Source organism: Haliotis asinina, chromosome 7 (genome assembly GCF_037392515.1).
Source record: "Haliotis asinina isolate JCU_RB_2024 chromosome 7, JCU_Hal_asi_v2, whole genome shotgun sequence".
Taxonomy (NCBI): Eukaryota; Metazoa; Mollusca; class Gastropoda; order Lepetellida; family Haliotidae; genus Haliotis; species Haliotis asinina.
Window position 1 is genome coordinate 38,486,350 of NC_090286.1, and position 25,255 is coordinate 38,511,604.

Sequence of the window (25,255 nt, forward strand, 5' to 3'; positions counted from 1 at the left end):
CATATTTATGTTCCCCTCCATTTTAAGAATTGGGCTTCAGATTTCTAGTGAGGTGAAAGTTGATGTTCTTGACTCTCTCCCAGCTCCCGATACCGATTTCTTGGTCGGCACTGATCTTACAGGGCCCAAAGGTGGTGCTGATCATATTGTCATTGTTCCTCCAAACAGTTTAATTTGTACCGTACAGAAGAGTAGAAGGATGGTTTTCCTGGCTATTTTACTTCTTGTGCAGTGACTCATTCGATGTCAAAGGCATTTCTTCCAAGACGTATTTGCCAAATGATGCCATGTATGATTTGTCAGGGTTTTTTTGGATCGTTCTTTTTATGAGATTGAGGCAGATGACGTATCTTCAAAGGAAAATAACTCTTCACGTTTTCTTTATAAATCTGATAGTTTGTCAGGTGGTAATCACATTTTTCCTTTTTAACGTGCAGGGTGAGGATATGAATTTGCAGAAAGTGTGAGTATGAGTAGTAAAATGAGAGAAACTTTTGCAACTTTTCTTTTGGCCAAGTTTAAGACATAATGTGGCAGAAATTTGCATGACTAGGCATGCATGTCACATCGCTGGAAAACCAAATCAGAATTGAACATTGTTGAGGGGTATATGTCGTATTTTTTATTCTTCACTTAACACATAAACCTTTGGTGACATTTCACAGTCCAGAAACCATGGATGCTATATTGTGGTGGTGTCCGCTTGTGTACATAGAGATCTGGTCACTTAACTGTGTGGAAATTATTTATGAGAAAATACTAAGGCAAAAGCTACGAGAACAGACATAGAGATAACACACAAATGATTCAACGATGCCTTTCAGTGACAAAAAAACCATCAGCGCAAGAAATCAAAGTAATATTTTTATATCCGTTGAGAGAATGCAGTGTACATTATAGTACACTATTAACTTTCAGTTTGGCTGTGAATAATGGCGGTGCTTTCGTATCAGAAACACTGTACTTGCAATGACACACAGAAACAATATTCCACTCACAATGGCCAAACTCCAGGTTAATATACCGTACTTTTCTTTTCCAGTTTGTGTCCTGTTTGACTGGAGAGCAATAATCTGTGGCAGCACATTATTCCAGAAAGCCATCTGACGAGCCCGAGGCTTGTATGCTGTCTTTATTGTTCCCCTTCCACCAACAACACTGATTTTCATGTATGCTTGAACCTCGCTATCAAACTGTTGGAAGTATACTCGGTTGGTTTTGACAGTTGACGAAGGCTTCCTACAAAAATAAACGCGTTTATAGGAAAGGAGGAGTCACATAATCTTCACGTTACAATGAACCATTAGTTTATAAAAGTTGTTACGAGTGAGTAGTTTCTGTATATTTTGATATTAATTACGTAATAATTATTATTGGGTCACAATGTTTAGTGTTTTGAATAATAATTATGATGGATCACATTTCGTTTTAATAGATGGTCAGCATTTTTAAGATTCTGGCAGCAGACATTATCTGCCCTTGTTTTTCTATCTATTACTTCCGGGAAAGGAGGAGTCATGTAATCTTCACATGTTACAATGAACCATTAGTTCATGCAGGCATCCATAATACTATCAAATTTAATGCAACTTTATGAATGCTAGTAACTTATGTATTATGTTAATTATCCTACACTGTCACAAGAGAGACCCTCTCCATACATGTACGTGTATCAGCATCGGAAATTTGCCGACGAAGGAAAAGCGGAAGCCACTTTCTCCACGACTTAACACAACGGCACTGTTATGTTGACAGAAATAAAACATGTGGCACAATACTAGTGATTTAAATAACAATCCTTAACGGATGGTGACGGTCTGTAAATAATCGAGTGTGGACGAGACAATCCAGTGATCAACATCATGAACATCGATGTACGCAATCGGTACACGACGCCATGTGTCAACCAAGTCAGCGAAATATGAGTCATATGAGATATTTGTAAATGAAGCAAAGAGGAGAATCCGCATTTTGAAACCTTCGGTAGGTCTTTTCCTCACCCCGTCTTGACGAAGTTGGTCCACATGTTCATGAAGACTTGACTGACCTGACGATCTTCCTCCGTATAGTTGTATAGGGGATGCCCAGAGAAAGGACAACCGAACAGGTAGAACAGATCTCGTCCATGAACGACTGCTACAGGTATATAAAAAATAGCGTTCGGTCGGAATGAGATTCGTCCAAGATATCTTAATTTTGCTGATCAGAAAGCACGATTTAGGGCATCACCATGATTCAGAAACTCATCTCAAACATAACCGTGAACTATTAGCAAACAGGTAAATGGATGTCTTTCAAATGTAATAATGTTATTGTAGAGAAGTTATTCACAGTTAAGAGAGGATAACACAATGTGCAATAAAACTATTTGAAATAATCCTTACTTCTACCAGTTGTGTTGTCAATTTGTTCACAAAATGGATGGCGTATAGTGCCAATCATGTGGGATATCATATCATACATCATACTCCGATGTTACAGCCTGATCACTATTTCATTCACACATGCTCTCTCTCTCTCTCTCTCTCTCTCTCTCTCTCTCTCTCTCTCTCTCTCTCTCTCTCTCTCTCTCTCTCTCTCTCTCTCGGTGCCACTGAAAAACTAATGTACACCTCTCAACAACCAACCAAACTTAACTACAAAAATACCTTGCATCTTGGCACCCCAAATATATGTTTTGTGTCCAAATTTGTCAACAGCCTTGCATCTTGGCTTATGACGCCAAAGACCTAGGTTTGATACCCACCATAAAAATGGGTAACATGTCTAAAAGTCCACTTACAGTGTTACTTGTCGAAATATTGCTAAAACCGACATAAAACTAAACTCACTCACTTACTCGTGGGTTGTACGTGTATAGGTGTATTTGAATGCGGTTTTAAAGCCTAATCACTTACAAAACTTACTCTGACATTCACACTCGTACTATCCATAATCATTCACATGTTACTGTCACAATCACATGATGCTGAAAAGCAAATATACATCTCGACCAAACAACATGGATGTCAATAACATACGTACTTTCCACTTCGGCAGATGGTGATGCATAATCAAAAGAATAAAAGTAGACGTTGTCCGTCCTGGCAGCGAGACGTGTAGCTATATGGAAGGTAGGGGCAGCTATGTCATTATCGCCCCAAATCTGGAGGAGAGAAACAGCAGGCAATATAACCCGATAATCTACCCTGAATTCGAGTAGAACCCTGAAATATCAATGGGTGTATTTAAAAATATGTTGTATACAATCCAGATATTTGTAACAGGTTTGACCAATTTTGACTACTTCGCTTTAGTCGCAAGCCTATACGTGGAAGACATTATACGTTGTTCACTGGTCACGTGGGGGTGCCTTCGGGCTCAGGGAACATAAGGAAACATTGAGAGTACGCCAAACCATGGGTCCCGAGGGACCAGAGAACATACTTTTTTATCTTACCGAAAACATCTATGTTAACTTTCAGCTGTTTGAAGCATAGATATCGGAACGTACACTTCAGCCAATTTGTGCGATTCAACCGATTCGAATCTTACATTTTTCTGTTTTTTTTCCGCAAAGCTATTTTCTTTGTAAAATCGCCTCTGTGTAACTCCACTTCTTATTATTCACAAGGACTACATTTGAACCTTTTCGTCAAAACTTATTAATTGGAATGCGAGGCAAATTCTTTCGTAGCCATCGCAAGATTTGTCAGACGACAGAAAAAAAATTAGAGTGATTTGCCTCCCATCGATTCGGCAATTTCCGTGCATCATGCGTGCTTCAATGTTATTCGAGATAAGGAAGTACTACCACGAAGTATCGAATTGCCATTGCAATTGTATCTCGTTTGTAAGTGGGGTACACTGATACTAATAGAAGTGCGCTTAGTCAGAAAACAACATTTATGTGTTAGGTAAGATAAACAATAACGTAAGAGCTGTCTTGTTATGGTTTGTTTGGCTGTTTGTTGTTTAAAGCCGCACTCAGGTATATTCCAGCGACGGCCTGTAAATAATCGAGACGGGATCAAACAGGTGATCAAAAGTGTGAGCATCGACACGCAATTGGAATACGATGAATGTGTCATTTTATTTGGGTAACGTTGATTGGAACGAACGAATAAGAACAACGATAAAGCCACAGTAGACAAATGGTTGGGTTCTTGTGCTAAAGGGATATGTGCGATCCTTTCTTAAAGATTAAGCGCACACTTACATCACCGAATGCAAAAAGAGTAGCCTTTCTGTCCAGAGGATCATTCCAAGGGTAGTACTCGTGTGCAATGACACTGCTTGTAACTGAAAATGGAGTAACTCAGTTTTAAGTGTAAAGATTACGATTACTACACAAACAAATACAAATATGGTTACATATATTTTGAAACGTGAACAACATCATGACTCTGCGTTCGGTACAGAACATTATCAACCCGTTTTCGGTCAAGACGGTTGTATATCATTTTAAGAGATATGGGCAAAATATCAGGAACGTTTTATTCAGCACATAAATGTTAAAACATATTTGAATTTTATGTGTGATACGTACCCAAATCGACATTATTGTTAATAAACCGTTTCACACTTTTTGGCGTTACCAAGGTAGTGGGACCAACCATACCAGGAAACCTCCCTAAAGGATGATAGAATCAACACATATGTAAATCATTAGTGCCTCTAGATTGAATCACATCATGCAGGTATTGGTGAAAAAGTGAGTTTTTCCTGCTCAGCCAATGACTGATCGCTTTTTTTTAAATATTACATAAGCGTTTTAAATTTTGTTTTAATACCATCGGGTAAAAAACAAAGTGACTAATCAAGTAAATTATATAAACAGTTTCTTGGTTCTTGTATTTTGCTGAAATATCTGAAAGCCTTTGCGGGTTTAAAATGGATTCAGCGTCTGCTGATCCACGATATTTAGCAGAAATACTCTAATGTTATCTAAATTACAGGACTTAGCATGGCAATCAACTGCAAACTGACCGACAAAAGAAAGTATACAAGGTTTTCAAGAGGTGATTGTCATTGACCACTACAGAACGTCCGTTCATGTTGTTCCTCTCGTCGCTGCTAACGACGAACAACACGGGGCCAACGCACTCTGTGACGTCTGTGTTCAGGGGTCAACATCTGTCCTTTGAAGGGCCTGCAGGCTCTAGACCTAATGCCTGCTACCCGAAGACGACAGTGTATCGACTGACATGGCGACCAAGGGTATTCGCCGCTGATGACGTTACCGTCAGGGACGGTTTCTCAGGTATAAATTTCTCAAATGCCTTCCACTTCTTGGTCTGTCCTGTGTCTGGCCTGTCTGCGTGTAACGTTGCATCTATCTAGACATGGCTATACGGGTGCAGTCGAAGGTTCTTGCAACGTTGACGTGTTGACCCCATCAGCCCTCTTACATTCAACTGCTGATAGTCTTGGCATATCTGTGGTGATTTTCTTTTCCATACTGCACTCTAACTTTTATACCCTTAATGCATGAAAAACCCTGACAGAGGCCCCAAATCATGGTTTATACAATTTACCGCTCAGACGCTTAATTAACGACGTGCACGTGAATTTTACTGCAGGTATAAACTTGCGACGCTGCTACAGCATGTTTCAGCGTGTAAATTGCCTACAAAAATGTTCCGTTAGAATTTGAGAAATTGTAATTTTTGGAATACTTTCTTTTCCCGGTCAGTCGATATATCTGACAACCATCTAACCATGTAGCACCGTACCTTCATCCCGTGTTATTCCAGCCATAAAGGCTTCCCCATTCAGTTCACTCTCTTTAAACAGATGGTCCGCGTAATTTTCCACAAAGAATCCGTCAATTGTCGGGGACAAACACGTGCCCAACGGAGCACACTGGAAATTCATAAAACTTTTAAAAGATTTTTATAAACTTGACAAACATCAGACGAAAATGTATAGTTCATGACAAAACTCTCTGTATGGAACATATGCAACGAAAGGACATTAACATTGTATAACACTACATTTGTGAACAGGCGCATACCAAGGTCATCGCAAAACTCAATTTAGACCTATAAGATCCATCCCTTAAAGAACGAATAAACTCATTTGGGGGAAACTCTTTTTACCACTGCATATGAAAATTTTCTGGCTAGTCATAAACGGAACACCATTTTTCAAAAACAAAAACAAAAAACTTGTGGTTAATGAAAACCATCAAAAGTTGCTAAAAGGCCGTCTGCTTCTCTCTCGCCCGCAAACGAAACCACAGACAGGTTACGTAACTCGCCAGGGCCTTGCAGTGACGTCATAGGAGGAACGATTTTCAGTTAAATGTATAGAAAATGTGTAGGAAGCTCATCATTTTGCTGATTTCTCGACGTCACCAAAGACATGCCGAATTGTTGTGTTGCCGTCAATTGCTCCTTGGGGTGATGGTGTCACTATCCACAGGTTTCCACCGGACCCCGTAGTTTGTGCTTAAATTGGTTGTTTGTGTGTGCGAAACGAGCGTTGTGGAAGCCTGTGGTATATACCAAATCGGATGGTTCGCCACCTACCACGGTTCCAGAATAGAGAATGGAGTTCAAGTTTCATCGAGTTCATAAATTAAATAAAGACTGATTACTTCACATTGCTGACCAAAAGGATTTTGCATGAATATAACGCTTTCTTCCTCGGAAGCGAGACTGGTCAAATCGAGAATATGATCCGAAGTAATGTTATATCGACCCCCCGCCTCGCTTCCAAGATTAAAATTGTTATGTTATAAGCAATGTCATGCAAAATCCTAATGTCCATCAATAAAGTACATATTTTACTACCAGTGAAAAGTAATTTTGATTTTGTAAGTCGGTGAAAACAAACTTAAATAGCATGTATCCTCAGACAGGGCGCCGCCATTTTTGAAAATCGTGAAGTCACGGACTAAAGTCCATTTGAATTAATGAGATTATGGTTTTTTTTATTAAGTTAGAAAATAAAAACTACTTTTTACTAGTAGTTAAATACGTATTTGAATCATGACCAAAATGGAGTTTGCATGACACAACCTCTAACATAACGTAAGCGAGGTCGGGGTCAAAGTGAAAATACTGCGCGATAAATTTCTTCACTTGCTAAATTCACTTGGTTTGTAAAAGTTCACTCACCAGTATGTAGACACTTGTCAATATACTTCTTTATATTTGGTCTCATAATCCTAATTACTTTATAATCATACTTGTATGCATTTTGAAACTTAATAAAAAGAAGCGATCTGCGAATGTATAACAGGAATGTAATATCAAGACATTTTATAGTTTGCCTATATGAATCATAACCTTAATTGGCACGCACGCCCTAGTGTATGTCATCTGTATCATTACACTTCACGACGAAAACAATGATTCTGTTGAAAGCTACGACAACTTAATAAAAACAGAATACCAATGTTAAAATTAAAACAAATTAAAATTATAGGAGCAATGTCAGGCTATTACCTTGTTCGAAGAATGTATCCATCAAATATCCACAAAAACGAGTGATATATATATTATAATTCATCTGCAGATTTCCCAAGTGATGGGAACAGTCTAATATACGAACAGTCTAATATACGAAAACATAATGTATCGTTTCATGTTTTTCACATTGCTGTATAGCCTCAACTGGGCAAAGCAGGAGACAAAACTAAATGATAGTAGATTGTGAGAACATATAGCTTTCATTTCTCATTTGTTGCGATTTCAGGTTTGTACAAACCTGTAAACAAAATAGTTTACCCACTGAAATGTAGATGAATTCTGCATAGACCCTCACATTTATATCTACTTTTACGTCACGAAGATTGGTTGAAATTTCGTTTGCGGCTGAGAATTGTGCACTGTTGTAAAAAAGGTCGATTTCAGGTAATTAAAGATCGAAATGAGCAGTTTTAATGACGGGGTTTCATTTATAACGATGTCAATGAGTGATTTATGCATTTGCACCCCCTAGAGTATTATTATGTGATCTTTAAGTCTCTCCCAGAAAGAATATTAACATTACATAACATTACCTTTATAAACATAGAAAACCCACCTTAGGCATGTGAACTCTTTCCGTTATGTCCCTCCATGTCACAGTCTTTAGGCACTGCTTAAGCGTCTGCAGTTCCATGGAACTGTTGCAACCGAGATGTTCGCTGAACCAGGTAAGAAGCTTCCGATGTTGAGATTGGAATGCCCAAGGGGATGTTGGTGATCCACTTTGTATGATGGCGAAACGAAATAATCCTGAAATTGATCATCCGAATTTTCAGTTCAGTACGTAAAAAGATATTAAGACCCTTACAATGCGCTAATATCTTAGTGTCTGATATGTACCTTTAGACAATGGTGACACAATATGGTAGCCAACATCTGCGGCCCCTGCGCTGTGCCCTTCAATGGAAACCTTGTTTGGATCACCCCCAAAGAAATGAATATTTTGAGAAACCCATCGTAGTGCTGCAGTCTGGTCCAGCAGACCATAATTTCCTGGAAACTCCGGTTGTCCACCACTTAGAAAACCTGTAACATACAACTGACAGTTCTGAAATGTTAAACATTCCCGGAATACGTAAACATGAGGACAGTATGAGCTCCACAATACGTTCATCCTTAAGGTTTACAGTATCATTGCCAGTGCTTTAGGAAGGTAAACATTCAAGATTTGTACATACCGAGAGCACCTAGTCTGTAATTAAAATTAATGACGATGATCCCCCCTTGTGCTGCCAAGATGTCCATATCTAACATGGCTCCCATGCCAACCACGTTGCTTCCCCCGTGGACGTGTACAAGGACCGCCATCTTACCGTCACTTTCTTCAATCTTGAGAACAGATATAATAGTATAATACTCTTCAAAAAACATGACAAATTGGATTAATTTGAGTTTTAGGAAAATATCTGACACAAACCAATCCATGCCGAATCCCAAAGTAAGGGGTAATGGTTACCAACGACAAACGTTTCAAAACGGAACCACTGCACAAAAACGTAACGATACAATCATGTCTGTAGTGAATGGCTAAAACGCACTTTTCATGAAATGTGTATCATATAATTTTGTATCACCCTGTGCTGAAGCCTTGACAGTAGCTCTTAAATAGCCACTTGAATAGTACTCCACATGCATTGCTTTAAACAAATATTATATAATAATTAATAATGATAATTTTTGCGCCTAGTATACTGCTGTGTGGCGTTATATTACTATGTATTACCCTGACTGAAATTGTACGTTCAAAGTTGCTACTGAGTGCTAAGCGCGACCGTACAGGTATACATCCGCTTCTCGTGTACCCATTTGTAACAGCTGTATGGACTGAGTGCAATGTAGAGAAGTGTCTTGCACAGGGACACAGCATATGAGACACAGGTCACAACTTTTGGGTGTCTCCGCCGAAATTAGAACCTTGGTCTTTGGCGTGAGTAGCCAGCATGCTAGCCACCACGCCGATGTGTTCCACTAAACTACTTTAGACGAGAAGAGAATTAAGTCAGGCTATCGGTCGTTTACAAGGACGGTCGTCGCAGCATGACATGGCAAAGCACTTCAACGTGTCCAGGCAGACCATCTCAAACCTCTGAACCCGATACAACAACAATGGGAGTGTTAATGACAGACCAAGGTCATGTCCACCTAGAGTTACCACCTCCGCCCAGGATCGCTACATCTGGCACTTTTGACAACACATCCTCCAGCAAAACAATGTTCAATTGTTACCTTGGCCTAGTCATCCAATTTATGCCCCTTTGAACATCTAAGGGATAAACCGCCACCCCAGACACTACAAGAAATGCACACGGTGCTTCACAAAGAGTCAAAACAATCCTCAAGACAGCGTTCAACATCTCCTTTCTTGTATGGGTCATCGATGCTCATGATGATGAGACCCGATACTCACATTTTACTCTGACCACGTGGTTTTGATAGTCTTGGATAACCATGAGTTGGAAATTTGTAAAATGATGAATTTACCGTAAATGAACAATGACGTCATGTTTTAAACAGTTATATACATTCCAAAAGGGCAGGTCAAGTTTCATTTTTAGAAGATTATATCTAACTACTGTCATGAAAAACAAATATTAAACATCAGGTCCATTTACACTGCTTTTATGTTTGACTCTGTTAGATTATTTATCCATAACAGTGGATGAAACACTTTGCTGAATCGTGTTTGGCGGTTTACAAATACATTTCATTAACTGAAACGTACTACTTAATTCAATCACGGGTAAAATATATTCCAATCTGAAGAGAAAGGCATATGCATCAGGAAAGCAAGAGTTGGTGGGTATACGGGTGGAGTGGATGAGGGTGGGGATAGACAACGGTTATCTCCCACCTGACAGATACCTATATGACAGACACTCGATGAACACCCACTGCACTAGAAGGTTAATTAGGTTAACACCTACGGGTATAATGGAGCAGTCCACTGTCTTGCAAGTAAAGTAGGGTGAGTCTGGAGCTGGTTTGTTACTGAGAAGTGTGATTGCTTGTAAAATCAAAACTGATTATATTATTAGTTACTATTGAATGTGGAAATACATTTGGCACTGAAAGGTTTGATTGAGTTTGATAATTGAAACTCATTTTATTCATTAAAGAAAAGTATTGGACACAAGTTATCTATTTTAGATAACCCCTTGCACAATTCATCAGCAATTTACATAAGTGATAGACAAGGCTATGTACAACAGAAGTCACTGAGAAAAAAACTTTTTATTAGAGATATAGATGTGTACACATTTGAAACCATTCTAATTTTCAGTAACTGAGAGGAATGAATTGCCATGTTTTATTCATAAAAGAAAAGTATTCGACACAAGTTATCTATTTTAGAAAACCCCTTGCACAATTCATCAGCAATTTACATAAGTGATAGACAAGGCTATGTACAACAGAAGTCACTGAGAAAAAAACTTTATATTTGAGATATAGATGTGTACACATTTGAAACCATTCTAATTTTCAATAACTGAGAGGAATGAATTGCCATGTGAGGTAAGATTAATACCAGTCAGTCATATTTTCTAAAGATTTTAAAAATTTATTTCTGTGAATAGTATACAGTGGACATTCATGGAAGTAATGAAAAACATTCTCACACCCATGGCCACAATGACATGATACCTACACAGCTGAAGCTATTTGAGTTACCTGCTTTTTTCGGAATGAGCGAGTGAGTGAGTTTGGTTTTACGCTGCACTCAGCAATATTTCAGCTACATGGCGGTGGTCTGTAAATAACCGAGTCTGGACCAGACAATTCAGTGACCAAGAACATGAGCATCGATCTGCGCAATTGGGAACCAATGACATGTGTCAACCAAGTCACCGAACCTGAGCACGCAATCCCGTTAGTCGCCTCTTATGACAACCAGAGTCGCCTTTTATGGCAAGCATGGGTTGCTGAAGGGCTATTCTACTCCGGGACTTTCGGGATGTCATAGAAAAGAGATTGTGTGGATGAGTAGCACTATTCTGTTTTACTGAACACACGTCCTTACCTGCAGCATGTTTTCATGTCAAGTTGGATGTAGCAGCATATGCACTGATGCTTGCACAGAATGTGTGTGTTATTTCGGATATCGTCAGGGGATACAACCAAATATTTCATGTCAATATTGTTTCTTTTTATTGTTTCAAAGCTTGCTGATATTTAGTGATACTTCAGAAAATTCAAACAAGCCCTGGAAGAAATATTAATGCAATTATGTGTCATTTTAGATTCAAAAACAAACAAAACATTCAAGGTGGCTTTGTGGTCTGAAACTTCGTCAGAGTATTTTTAAGAAAGTGTATTAAGAATGTTCATGAGTAGTTATATCATGCTGACTATTTTTCATATTGCGTAGGCAATCACCAAATCATCACACTGTATGTCAGTATTTCAAACAAGCCCAAAACAAAGTTAAGGTTGCCGCGATATGTCTAGAATATTGCATAGTGCTGTTTTAAACATCAACCAACTGCCATCTTCTCAAGTCATGATGGTATCTACCTCTAAGGAATCTATTATTTGATATTGTCATTACTTCACAGACTAGTCTTTTTGTTACGACGTTCAAATTTCAAGAAATCTATTACGTTTGTGCTCAGACGTGAGGTAAATATTTTCCCGTACTTTCTGTTTTCATTCTAAAGGAAACCTTGACCCAAGATCAGCTTTATAACTGTGACGATTGTGATCATGTGAACATACCTGCGGAACATATAAGTTCATGTATAAACAGTCTTCGTCACTGTCATTGAATCCAGGACGGTGTAAATACACGTAATCCCATAGCGAGTATACCTGGGGACAGGCAGGAGGAAGCACAGTCGTGTTTCGTGTACCTTTCCATGTAGAGGGTTTCTCAGGGTTCTGTAGAATAAAATCGATATGTTCCCTGAACATGCCTACCCTGTATTCATAATGTCATTTTCACATTTGTAATTTTGACAGATTTGTTTTCTTGAAAGTTATGAAAGTATGCAAGACATCTTTAAGGGAGATGTAGACGGATACACACTGAATCCGTCGTCACTATTCAAAACATTATTCAAAACATCATAACAAAAGGATTTTGCTTCAGATGTGATTAGTAGCCGATAGTGGTTAAACTGTTATCAACTCACATAACGAGGACCATAAATGAAACTTACACACATACGATTTCGGAGGAAGGTGAAAAAAGAAATATTCCAAACCTGAAGAAGTATGGGAAGATTAATTAAAACCACTTTACTATTAATGTTTATGAAATAGTGATGGTATTACATAGATCATCTTATACATATACCTGTTTTACATCTCACCTCAAACCGGAGTTCTCCTACAGGAGGTGCTGCATAGGGAATGCTCAGGTATCGTTCAACCTTCTTGGAACCCAGCACAGTTTTAACAGTGCCTCTGACCCGACCATAACGGGTATTCCGTACCACGAATTCCTCATTTTCAAACGTAATCACTATTGCTGCCAAACAGGAAACACACATAAACACTCTCCAAAAGGAATGCATCTGGATACTGGAACCTTTAATACGTTCACGATAGACCTCTCTGACTCAGTTCACATTAAGACTGCTGAGAGTGATATACTCTCGCTGATGCAATGCCACAAACATAACAAATAGGTCAGTGCACAAGTAATGTGGCAATTACACCTAATGTTATATTCAAATAACTAAGAACGGGTTTTTATTGTGATATTCTAGCGCATTGCATATTACTTATTCCAAATGCTTGTAAACTCTCCTTTAGATATATTGCTGTATATTGCTTGAACAGGCAGAAGATTAAACAAAACATGGCTGATTGTGCTTTCTGCATCCTTAAATGACATTTGTTGGTAAAATGTGTTTGGCTAAACACAGGACTCTCAAACCTGAAGACACGTCCATTCCTCTTTTGTACAGGATTCCAAACTACAAATTACTGGTTCTAGCAAATGTCCAACCAGATCATTGTCGCGGAGATTTGTAACCCGGTTCTTCGTTTGGGCTTCGTGTTCAAGTGGTTTCGAAACACGAACAAAGAGCCAAGTCTCTTGTAGATCGTCTAGTGGTTTATCGAAGTTTTCATCAACGGTTATATAGAAGACTATTCAGGTACTTTACAAACCTACTGTAAGCAATCCTGAATCTTTGGGAGTGCAGCGACCTCTGACCGTCTAACTTAGGCCCGCAAACCGTCTCCCCGAATCTAACTTTTCCCTCTAGTTTTATCCCAGTCCTCCTATCACCAAAGTCTATAATCTATCAACCTACAATTGTAAAAACATTACACATCGCTGGACTGTCCTTTTAATTGTCAACCTCTATACCTGCTTCTTAAGTCTTGGTAAACTATCAAGGCTTATAGAAATGACAAAAAACACAATTTGTATCTCATTTCCCATGTCAATTGGTCCTACTAATCCCTCACTACATCACCCCTTGTCCATTTTATCAATTCTCCGTTTATATTCCCCCTTCCAATGATAACGTACTCTGTCTTTACTGATATAGACATAACCCCAAGGCTAGTAAGACTGCCCGATGTCAAGCGAGTTCGGACAATCAGTTAATTACCAAAATCCCTTACTATCTGCGCTCCCAGTCCTCATGTACAATTTCTTTTATATTTATAACACACAATTCATGTACACTTGCTAACTCACATAAATTATAATGTACAAAATTATTTTAATTAACATTTAAATTAACACTAAAACATCATTCTAAACCGAGAGTGTAACTCCCGGTTACAGATTAACCATAATCCTTGATACTATCAAGGACTTTCTCGATATTCCCAGAAAATGTTTGACAGTGGAATTAATACCATGTGGATTCTCAAATACTCAAAAGATTTGCTTACATTTTAGAATCTGAGAAACAGACCGAATACCATTCTGCCAGAACATTCGATTTTCAACATCGTATACCACTATCCCACATTACAAACATGAGGAATCATTTGGTAACTTGATTGATGGGCTGATGTAAAACGAATAGGCGAACAAAGCTATAGATACATATCTATCGTCAGAAGTCCAGACAATTTGTGAACAGTGGAAGCAAATGTCATTTAAAGTGCACCGAGAAAACAAAATATGAAATGCTGGATTTTGTGAAACTAGAGGGTGAAACATTTCGCCAAGAAGTAGCCTTTCACATGAACACCAAATGTGCTCCTCTCTTTACCGAACTTTTTAGTTATTTTTGGATTCATTTAATCATATTTATGTTGATTTTATAGGTTATCTGCTTTTTGGGCATTTTCTTTTTCATATTTTTTATCCTTATGAATCTGAATTTCTGCTTCGGGTGGCAAAATCAGACTTGGTTGACAAGGTTTAAGCTTCAGGCACATCGATGATTTAACATAGTTCAATTACCAGCAATTCAGATTACCACTCCTGTTCAAATAGGCAATTCCCTTTTACTGATTTATCCACCAGAACTACACGAGACCGCTTCAACTATGTCATATTCAGATCTCTGCATAAAGATTCAGAGTGAAAAAAGTCTCCACATTCCACAAGGCTGTATGACAAAAGGGATGATTTCAACTTTCCACTTGTCAGCTTCCCTTTCATGTCGAGCAATATTCCAACAGCTCCAACCCTTGTGTTTACATTTCACAGCTTCTGATGTACAATCGAGTGTGCTATGTTTATCAGGATTTCAATGAGCACTATTCCACTCTTCCTCAGAAGTTGTTTGATCAAGGTTACAGCATTCAAGGCCTCAATAAAGCTTCAAGAAATTTTATGGTAGACGTGCAGGAAATATCCAAATTTGATGCATCAGTGAAAAATATGCCCGATGCAATTTTCTATTTGACATATACAATTTTCTGTTTGACATATACCGCACGTTCCCGAATTTATTTCAGCCATATCGCTCACAGATTTCCTATGAATGTGGAAATTTAAACAGTGGTCTTTCCATCCTCACTCATTATTGAAAAATGCACCATATATATAACCTATAGTTGAAGTCCAAATAGTTAATATAGGCTGAATTATCATATTTTTCTTCTAATTACCGTTTGTTTAATGGTTACAATTTGTGGATCAACTACATAAATTAATGAATCACACTTATTCAACCACGTTTGCAGAGGTACCCCAAGAAAGTAACCGTGATCTCTTCCTTGAATTTCTGGGGAAGGGAAGAGTGAGGATGGTGGGCCATTAATTTGGCATGCTCGTATGATGTTCATTCAAATATCATGAACAGTAAATGCAACAGTTACACATTGAGGTAACGGAAGGCAATATAGTGACATCATATTTTAAAGTCTGTCCGAAGAACTATGGCAGACCAGAGTGTCTACATTGAAAGGGTATGTGTTTTTCATTGAAGTCTTTTCTATCCATATTAACCTTTTGTGACACTATACTGTGTGGAAAACAAATATGAGAAAACGAAGTCAGGAGACGTATCATTACACCGTCAGACAGAGGGATGACAGACACAGATGTCCTCCACAGTCACAAATAAACCATCAGCGCAAGTGATCAAAGTAATAATTTTATATCCGTTGAAAGCATGCAAGCAATCACATCATATTAGCATACTACTGACTTTTAGTTTGCTTGTGTATAAAAACGATGCTTTCGTATTAGAAACGTTGCACTTGCGATGACACACAGAAACAATATTCCACTCACAATGGCCAAACTCCAGGTTAATATACCGTACTTTTCTTTTTCAGTTTGTGTCCTGTTTGATTGCAGAGTAATAATCTGTGGCAGCACATTATTCCAGAAAGCCATCTGACGAGCCCGAGGCTTGTATGCTGTCTTTATCGCTCCCTTTCGGCCAACGGCATCAATTTTCATGTATGCTTGATTCTCGCTATCAAACTGTTGGAAGTATACTGGATCACTTTCCACAGTTGACGAAGGTTTCCTTAAAATAATTAAGTGCACTTAATGTTCACGTAATGTTCATTCATGCATTCATTGACGTCTGTTATCAACTTTAATGCAAAGTTTTTAGTGTTAGTCACATATTCATCATGCTTATTCCCTCAACTGTCACACCAGGGACTTCATGCATGTTCCACCTCACACTACATGTATGTCAACATCAGAGTCACCAACGAAAGGATAAGCAGAAACATATGGATAAGAGAAACTACTTATGAAGCCATTTTCTTAACGGCCTGACACGCGACACTGTGCTGTAAATAGTATTTTGTATTGCATCTGGCTGCGATACAATAATGGTGATTTAATTTACTGTAACTACTGCTAGACATATTAGATGATCCTGCGCACTAAACGCATTTGTGACAAGAGAGGCGGTACAACGAATTGGGCTAGTACACTTGGCTGCTACAGGTAGCTTGACGATTATGCACGTGCAATACATGCTAACCGTGACATGAAATCAACACCGCATACTTCGAATGATAAGACTGCAATTTCAGGCATAAGATACTGATATTCCACGCTAACCTTTAGTTAAGACGAAGACAAATAGATGATTGGGGCATTGACAAGCATTTTAGAAATTCAACAATTTTGTTTTAAAAAGCCCAGGAAAATGTCATTTGCTTCGTGAAATGGATCGGTGGTCCTATACATATTTGCTCAGTATATTGTGTTGATTCTATTCGTTGGGATTGTACCTGTTCCCAAATCGAGTGTGCTATGACAATTCATGAGTGAAACGCACGGGGAAAATGAACTTCTCGATATTTATCAGACAACATGTCTCCCTCTTGTTTCAAGTGGATCGTTTTTGTGGGGCGTTCCCAAGTATGCAAATTGGGGTCATTTGTCAGGTCGTGGATCATCTTTTATGTGTTTACCAGTACAAACATAAAGTTTCTGTGAATGAGACGCAAGTAGAGGAGACGACGCAGTTTTAAAGCCTTGGTGGGAGAAAAGGCTGCAATGCAGTTTCAATTGGAGGTCATTTCCTCACCCTGTCTTGACGAAGTTGACCCACATGTTCATGAAGACTTTGCTGACCTCACGATCTTCTTCAATATAGTTGTACAGGGGGTGCCCAGAGAAAGGACAGCCGAACAGATAGAACAAGTCTCGTCCATGAACAACAGCTGCAGGTAGAAACAAAATAGTATCTGATCCAAGATTTAGCTAATCAAAAGGACATATACGTGTTGTGTTATCTACATTCTGCAAGAAATAGGAAAGGCATAAGTGATTGAGAGGATTTCGGGGACGTAGCTGCGGCGAAAACAATACATATGTGCTGTTGCATCTTTCTTTGATTGTAAACAGCTCCTCGACAAAGCGCAACAGTTTTTAGAAGCGTCTATAGAAATATAATGGCCAAAACGTGACTAAGAAATCATGCAAGGCAAAATGCACGCGCCAGTAAGCGAAAAAGCATGTGGTATTGACCGATCATCAGTAAAAGGCAACCGTTGAGTTGAATATTGTCATTCGTCTTTGCCTGGAAAAGCGGAACATCATCAAGCCACGAATCAGTGCCGCCGGTGGAAACAAAACTAATTGTCAATGGACGTACAAAGTACTGACTTTGAAGTCACCTTGAGGTCTCAAGTAAACAAAAACACAGTAACAGAGGCTGCTGCTGGGTTGGTAAAATATTTTCACTCTTTTTACCAATAAAATTATGTAAAATAATTGCTCTTAACTAAAGCAATATACTTCTGAAAATGGGTTTTGCACCTTTTCTTTCTTTTTGTTTTATTTTTCATTTTTTTCTTTCTTTATTTTTTAATTTAGTTATTTTTTTAAAGATTGTACATACATTCCGTAACTTCTGTAATTTCTTGTTCTAATCTCATGGCTTAAACTGTTCACATTATAATATATTTTTCAGTGAATCACAGAAACACTTACACTGACGCTCACCCGCATGACGAATATTCATCATAATTCATATTTTACAAATACAATCATATGCCACTGAAAAGCCAATAAACACCCCTCACCTACCAACATGAATGTCAACAGTGTACATACTTTGGAATTTGGCAGACGGTGATGCATAATCAAATGAATAAAAGTAGACGTTGTCCGTCCTGGCAGCGAGTCGTGTTGCTATTTCGAAGGTTGGAGCAGCTATGTCATTATCGCCCCAAATCTAGAGGTTAGAAGGAACAAACAATATACATGAACAATTTCCCAAGGCTTTCCGTAGAACCCTGTCAAATCAATGTGTATAGCCCAAAATTTAATCATGTAATTACGGCATTAAACCCCTTTCGACAGATAAATATAAGTGACCATTTTTGACTAATTTGCGTTAGTCGAAAGCCTATACTTGGAAGACATGCAAAAGGGTAGGCGCTGTCTGGGTATGGTTTGATTGTCTATTTGTTGTTTAATGCCGCGCTCAGCTATAAATAATAGAGTCTGGATCAGACAAGTAACCAACAATGTGAGCACTGCTCTACGCAGTTGGGATACTATCATATGTGTCAACCAAGTGAGTGTGCTTGAACACCCGATCCCGTAAGTTTCCACTTAATTTATTTTCTCTGTAATGAAATGGTTACAACTATGCTTATCGTGAGGGGTTTAGACTCACTTGTATAAATGTAGTCACTTACTTAAGCCACCTGTTCTAAACTAGATTTTGCAAACTAATCCATACTGTTTCAAAGGTACTGTTTCCACAACGCTGAAAAGATTATTGTCATGAGTTCAAGAATGGTGAACTGCAGTGAAAACCGTCAACTTCATAGCAAAAAACGTTACACCAAAACGCAGCTGTTTATAAGCACGATGTTTGCATATCCAATTCATCTGCAAAAGGTATGCAGCTGATTCTCCAAGATAGTGTAGAAATTCATCTTCGATGTAACCATATATACATACAGACAGTGAGTGCTTTAGGTGAGTATCAACTTTTGATGGACAGAAAAATAACTTCTGCGTAGAGAATAGAAGAGTCGCTGCATTTCTTCCCTGTATAGATACTATGCATCACACGATTTGAATTATATCAATCTAAGACAGTGTTTTCTTGACAACAGACTATCCAAGTTTTGGACACAGAATATGAATGTGGTGAATCAAGAAAGGAGATTCTGGTACTGAAACACAAACAGCAAACACCTCCTTCTGATATCCCTAAACATTATGCCCTCTCCCCACCCTCCCTCGTTCCTTCACCCATGTTCAGGTTCAGATTCTGACTTTGGTTAACGTTTGTGGATTACAACGAATGAATAAGAACCACGATAAACTCACAGTAGAGAAATAGTTAATGGGCTCTTTTGGTCAAGGGATATGTGGCTACCTTTCTTAAAGTCTTAGCTCACACTTACATCACCGAATGCGAAAAGAGTAGCCTGTATGTCCAGTGGGTCATTCCAAGGGTAGTACTCGTGAGCAACGACACTGCTTGTCACTGGAACGAGCAACCGAACTGAATTGCATCTGTAATAATATATTATTTATACACACTCTACATTCAACAATCATGTGGTTTATCATGTGATAATACTAATAAGAAATAATAAGATAATAAGAAATGCCAATATTAGTATAGAGTAAAACGTTTGTAAGCGAAATAAAAGCATGCGATTGTATATCATCGCTTTAAGACCCATATGTAACATTATTATTATTCACTGTTCAATGCAAATTAGTTTGAAAGATATCAATCGTTATATGAGATACTCACCCAAATCAAAGTCATTGTTAATAAACTGTTTCACATTATTTGGCGTTACCAACATAGTTCGGTGTATCATACCAGGAAACCTTCCTAAAATATGAAACAGCACACGTATATATCATTAATGCCTTTAGATAGAATAGTATCATTCAAGTATTTGTGAAAAAAGGTAACATGTCATGCTCAGCCAGTGGGAGGTCGCTTTTTTAAATATATTACATGATCGTTTTTAATCTTGTTTTCAATACAATCACGTAAAATTGAAATTCACTAATCAAGTAAAACATGTAAACAGTTCCTTCGTCCTTGAATTGTTCTAGAATTTACAATTTTTGTTCAAGTGTCTGAAAACCTTTGCGGGTCCTTTTTGTTTAGTGTCTGCTGATCCACGAAATTTAGGAAAACACACAAATGCTAGGATTCCAGGACATGTATTGACCATCTGTTTATAGACTTGATCACCATCTAGTCATCTAACACCGTACCTTCATCCCTTGTTATTCCAGCCATAAAGGCTTCACCATTAAGTTCAGCCTCTTTAAACAGAATGTCTGCGTGCTTTTCTACAAAGAATCCGTCAATTACCGGGGACAAACACATGCCCGAAGGAGCACACTGGAAATTCAAAAAACCTTTTATAGACTTTTATGATTCGGACAAACATCAGACGAAGAGGTAGTTCATGACAAAACTGTTTGTATTGAACATAATGCAACGACAAAATATTAATATTGCATAACATTACATTTGTGAAAAGCCGCATACAAAGGTCATCGCAAAACTCACTTTATGACGGTAAGGTCTGTCCCTTATGTCTCTCCATTTCTTAGACTTCAGGCACTGCTTAAGTTTCTGCATATCATTGGAACTGTCGCAGCCGAGATCTTCACTGAACTTGGCAAGAATCTTTCGATGATTCGATTGGAATGCCCAAGGGGCTGTTGGTGATCCACTTTGTATGATGGCAAAACGGAATAATCCTGAAATTGATCATTTGAATTTTCAGTGCAATACGTAAAAAGATATTGAAATCCTTACGATGCGCAAGTATCTTTGTGTCTGATATTTACCTTTTGACAAGGGTGACACAATATGGTAACCAACATCAGCGGCCCCTGCGCTGTGCCCTTCGACGGTAACCTTGTTTGGATCACCTCCAAAGAAATGAATATTTTGAGAAACCCATTGCAGTGCTGCAGTCTGGTCCAGCAGACCATAGTTTCCTGGAAACTCCGGCTTTCCACCACTTAGAAAACCTGTAATATACAACTGAGAGTTTTGAAATGTTAGATATTCCCTGAATAGTTAAATAAGGAGGTAAGAATGAGCTCCACAATACGTTCATGCTTAAGGTTTACAGTATCATTACCAGTGCTTTATGATAAGTAAACATTCTATACTTTTACAAACCGAGAGCACCTAGTCTGTAGTTAAAATTGATGACGATGATCTCCCCTTGTGCTGCGAGGATGTCCATATCTAACATGGCTCCCATGCCAACCAAGTTGCTGCCACCATGGATGTGAACAAGGGCCGCCATCTTACCGTCATCTTCTGCAATCTTGACAACAGATAAAACGTATCAAGTCTTTGAATGTCATTTAGAAGTGAAAATACATAAGAATGAAGATTTTTATGGATATCAACTTCTATATGTGAGAACACAACGTTTCGGAGTTAATGCTTACTCCTTCATCTACCAACAACAACAACTGGCGCCAAAGGAAACTGCAAGAGGCCATCGAGATCCGGAGACAGAAACCAGCCATCAACCGCGACCAAAGAGTGTACCTACCAAGTGCCTTATTGACTTAGGGACTTATTGATAAATTAATCTCATCTATCTGTGTACATTCTATCTATGTAATTCATGTATAGCCAATCTACCCGAGTACATCCTTACCTACTTGTGTTTGTACATCATCAACCCTCATGTAAACATGCTCACCCCCTATCGTGTGTTATGTAACATCATCCAGTCATGCCTAATGTATCACCATTGGCTTCCATCCTTATCCCCAATCATGTACATCGTCCTTACCCCGTATCTGTGTTATGTAAACATATCCTATCATCTGTAATGCATTACCATTGGTTTCCATCATTGTTATCATAACTGTCGGCTTCCTATCAGTGCTTCTTTATACTGGCTTCCAGCTTTCGCTAACTCATTCCACTTGTTACTTTGTTATTGTTTTACCTGTACATATAAATACACCTCTATATCCCTTTCTCAATCACCTGATGAACGAGTAAGCATTAACTCCGAAACGTTGTGTTCTCACATAAAGAAGATGATATCCATAAAAATCTTCATTCTTAGATAAAATGTAATTGTATAACTAGTCGCAAACAAAAAAAATGCATTATCCAAGAGAAGACATGATGATTAACAAACTACATTTCACTGGCAAAAAAAGTACTAGTTTTAATTTCACCACTGATAAAAAACAACAGAAATGCATATTGTTACGAGTGATTAATTTCTGTATATTTTGTTATTAATTAAATAAATATTATTATTGGGTCACAACGTTTAGTGTTTTGAATAATAATTATGATGGATTACATTTCGTATAATAGGTGTTCAGCAATTTTAGGATTTCGGCAGGAGGCTTTCCAGAAGTTGGAGTTATCTGCCCTTGACTTCCTATTTGTTTACTACCGGGAGACTATTCCAGGGCATTCCACGTGACTGGCGGTGGTCGTATGTGCTCGAATTTTCAGGAAATGACTGAATGTATAATTTAGAAGCTAGTTGCCGTGCGGAGACGGACACACACATTCACTGGAGTATACATCATCGCCTGAAACTGCTGTCAGACAGCTCGCCATGTTACATTCTGCATAACTGTTTCTCTCTCACAGTAAGACCTTACATTTTGCCTCACTTGTATTGTATTTGAAATCGGTATTGTGAAATTTCCTTGTAACTTTGTATGACTTGCTCTCTTTGCCTTAATACAAAATTTGAATGTTTTAGGCTTGTCTTTGTTCTGTTTTGCTGGTTCACTGGGGGTTTCTTACACCTTTTGTCACTGCCAAATTCTTAACCGTAACAATATGCATTAGGAAAGCAAATGTGTGTGTGTGTGTGTGTGTGTGTCTGTCTGCCCGTGTGTGTGTGTATCTGTGTCTGTGTCTGTGTCTGTGTCTGTTTTTGTGTATCTGTGCGTGTGATGCGAATGGGGTTGAATGTTACATGCATCTTTTTACATCGTTTCTATATCGCGTAACATTTCTGTCTCAGTAAACACACAGTCTTTATTTTCAGCATCATTTGATGTCAAGTTAGCTGAAACAGTATATGCAGTGATGCATGCATATAATGGTTATATTGTGTTATGGTTATTTACATTTTATGTCATTTCAGATGTAAGATATTTAAGGTGACATTTTAACTGTGATCATTTAACTATATATATATATATATATATGTGTCTGTGTATATGAATTACTTATCTATTGTTGATACATAAGACTGACTGAAGAAAGGTCAAGGACGTGATGGTAGGAGACGTATTGTAACTACAACAATACGTAGTAAGGGAGTCTGTGAGCACAGTCTGTTTCGTCGGTTTAATGTCTGTAAGTTTCACCCAGTTACCTTTAGATTTCACAAAACGCCTACTGATATGGGCTAACGTGACTAAAGGATTACTGTCTTAAAATTTGCAAATGTCACTCTTCTTGGCTGTAGTCAGACAGTGGCATTTGCGTTTTGCAGGTTCACAGGACATGCTTTAGTTAGTTAGTTAGTTAGTTAGTTAGTTAGTTAGTTAGTTAGTTCGTTAGTTAGTTAGTTGATATCTTGTCAAGTCATGACCCTATCTACCTTTCAGGAATCTATTATTTGATGTCATGCAGTCATTGCTTCACAGACTGGACATTATGTTACAACACTCAAATGTCAACCGATCCGTTATGTTGGGACTTAAGGTAAATATATAGTTTTCCTTATATTCTGTTTTCATTTGAAAGAGAATCCTTGACCCAAGATCATTGATACTCATTATGTTAACATACCTGCGGAACATACAAGTTCATGTATAGACAGTCTTCGTTGCTGTTACTGAATCCAGGACGGTGTGAATACACGTAATCCCATTGTGATGATGTCTGTGGACAAGCAGGGGGAAGCACCGTTGTGTTTCGTACACCTGTCCATGTAGTGGGTTTCTCAGGGTTCTGTGGAACAAATATCGGTGCGAAGCTTTGTTCTGACAGTAGAACTGGCAAAGTCTTCGTTTTCTTTAATGTTATGAATCAATCCATCAATCATTCTAAACATCACAACAAACAGATTTTGCTTTAAATGCCATTAGTAAGAGATAGTGGTCAGAAATGTTATCATGGCACCCAACGCGAAACATGAATGTAAGCACTCATACCATTCGGGCGAAAAATTGGAAAGTGTAATACTATATAACCTCATGAAGTGCCCTTGGGTCATGTCATACAAACACATGTTGTACATCTCACCTCAAACCGGAGTTCTCCTACAGGAGGTGTTGCATAGGGGATGCTGAAGTATCGTTCAACCTTCTTCGAACCCAGCACAGTCTTAACAGTGCCTCTGATCCGACCATAAAGGGTATCCCGTACCACGAAATCCTCAGCTTCAAATGCAATCACTATTGATGCCAAACAGGAAACACTGACAAACCTTCTCCAAAAGGAAGACATCTTTAAGCTGGATACCGGAATCTTCGATATCTCCCCAGTGGTGCTCCCTGACTCAGCTTACATTAAGACTGCTGATGGAGACGCTTGTTGATGCAGTGCCAGTAAACATTACAACTAGGTCATTTGGACTGGAACGCTACTAATGTGACAATTATATCAAATAGTATGTACCTACTGCCGATCTATCCAGGCAGAATCCATGTAGGTAGCAAGTTCACTGTCAGTTCCCATGGTCCCTAGTATGATGATAGTTGTTGGCGATCCATACCCTATATTTTTATATTCTATTGTCCTCTGTAATAATATCGTTGTGTGATCACATGTTAGTTTCATCTTATTTAAGATACTCTAGTAATTTTATTGCTCATCATCTACAGGTTTGTTTTGGGTTTGTTTGTCGTTTCACACCACTCCAGTACTCAAGTATCTTCACTGGCTGACGGTCAGTGAACGGACGCAGTATCTGTGTAATCTAATAGAAGACTCTGACCCAACAGGAAC

General features: G+C 38.4%; 2 protein-coding genes across 2 annotated transcripts; both read right to left on the bottom strand.

Moving 5' to 3' along the window:
- Nucleotides 1-609: 609 nt before the first annotated feature.
- Nucleotides 610-13,351, bottom strand: LOC137291981 (neuroligin-4, Y-linked-like). Its single transcript, XM_067823533.1, has 12 exons — nt 13,336-13,351; nt 12,767-12,984; nt 12,171-12,332; nt 8,636-8,786; nt 8,298-8,483; nt 8,021-8,207; nt 5,715-5,860; nt 4,529-4,612; nt 4,199-4,281; nt 3,025-3,145; nt 2,001-2,136; nt 610-1,239 (listed from the first exon to the last, which is right to left on the bottom strand). Exons 1-12 carry the CDS (start codon nt 13,349-13,351, stop codon nt 915-917), a joined length of 1,815 nt encoding a protein of 604 aa, XP_067679634.1. The 3' UTR covers nt 610-914.
- A 2,675-nt stretch (nt 13,352-16,026) lies between these two features.
- LOC137291982 (neuroligin-4, X-linked-like) lies at nt 16,027-24,985 on the bottom strand. Its single transcript, XM_067823534.1, has 12 exons — nt 24,973-24,985; nt 24,551-24,810; nt 24,095-24,256; nt 21,479-21,629; nt 21,139-21,324; nt 20,855-21,048; nt 20,554-20,683; nt 20,075-20,158; nt 19,716-19,798; nt 18,406-18,526; nt 17,375-17,510; nt 16,027-16,351 (listed from the first exon to the last, which is right to left on the bottom strand). The coding sequence occupies exons 1-12, from the start codon at nt 24,983-24,985 to the stop codon at nt 16,027-16,029; spliced, it is 1,845 nt and encodes a 614-aa protein (XP_067679635.1).
- Between the last annotated feature and the right edge of the window lie 270 nt (nt 24,986-25,255).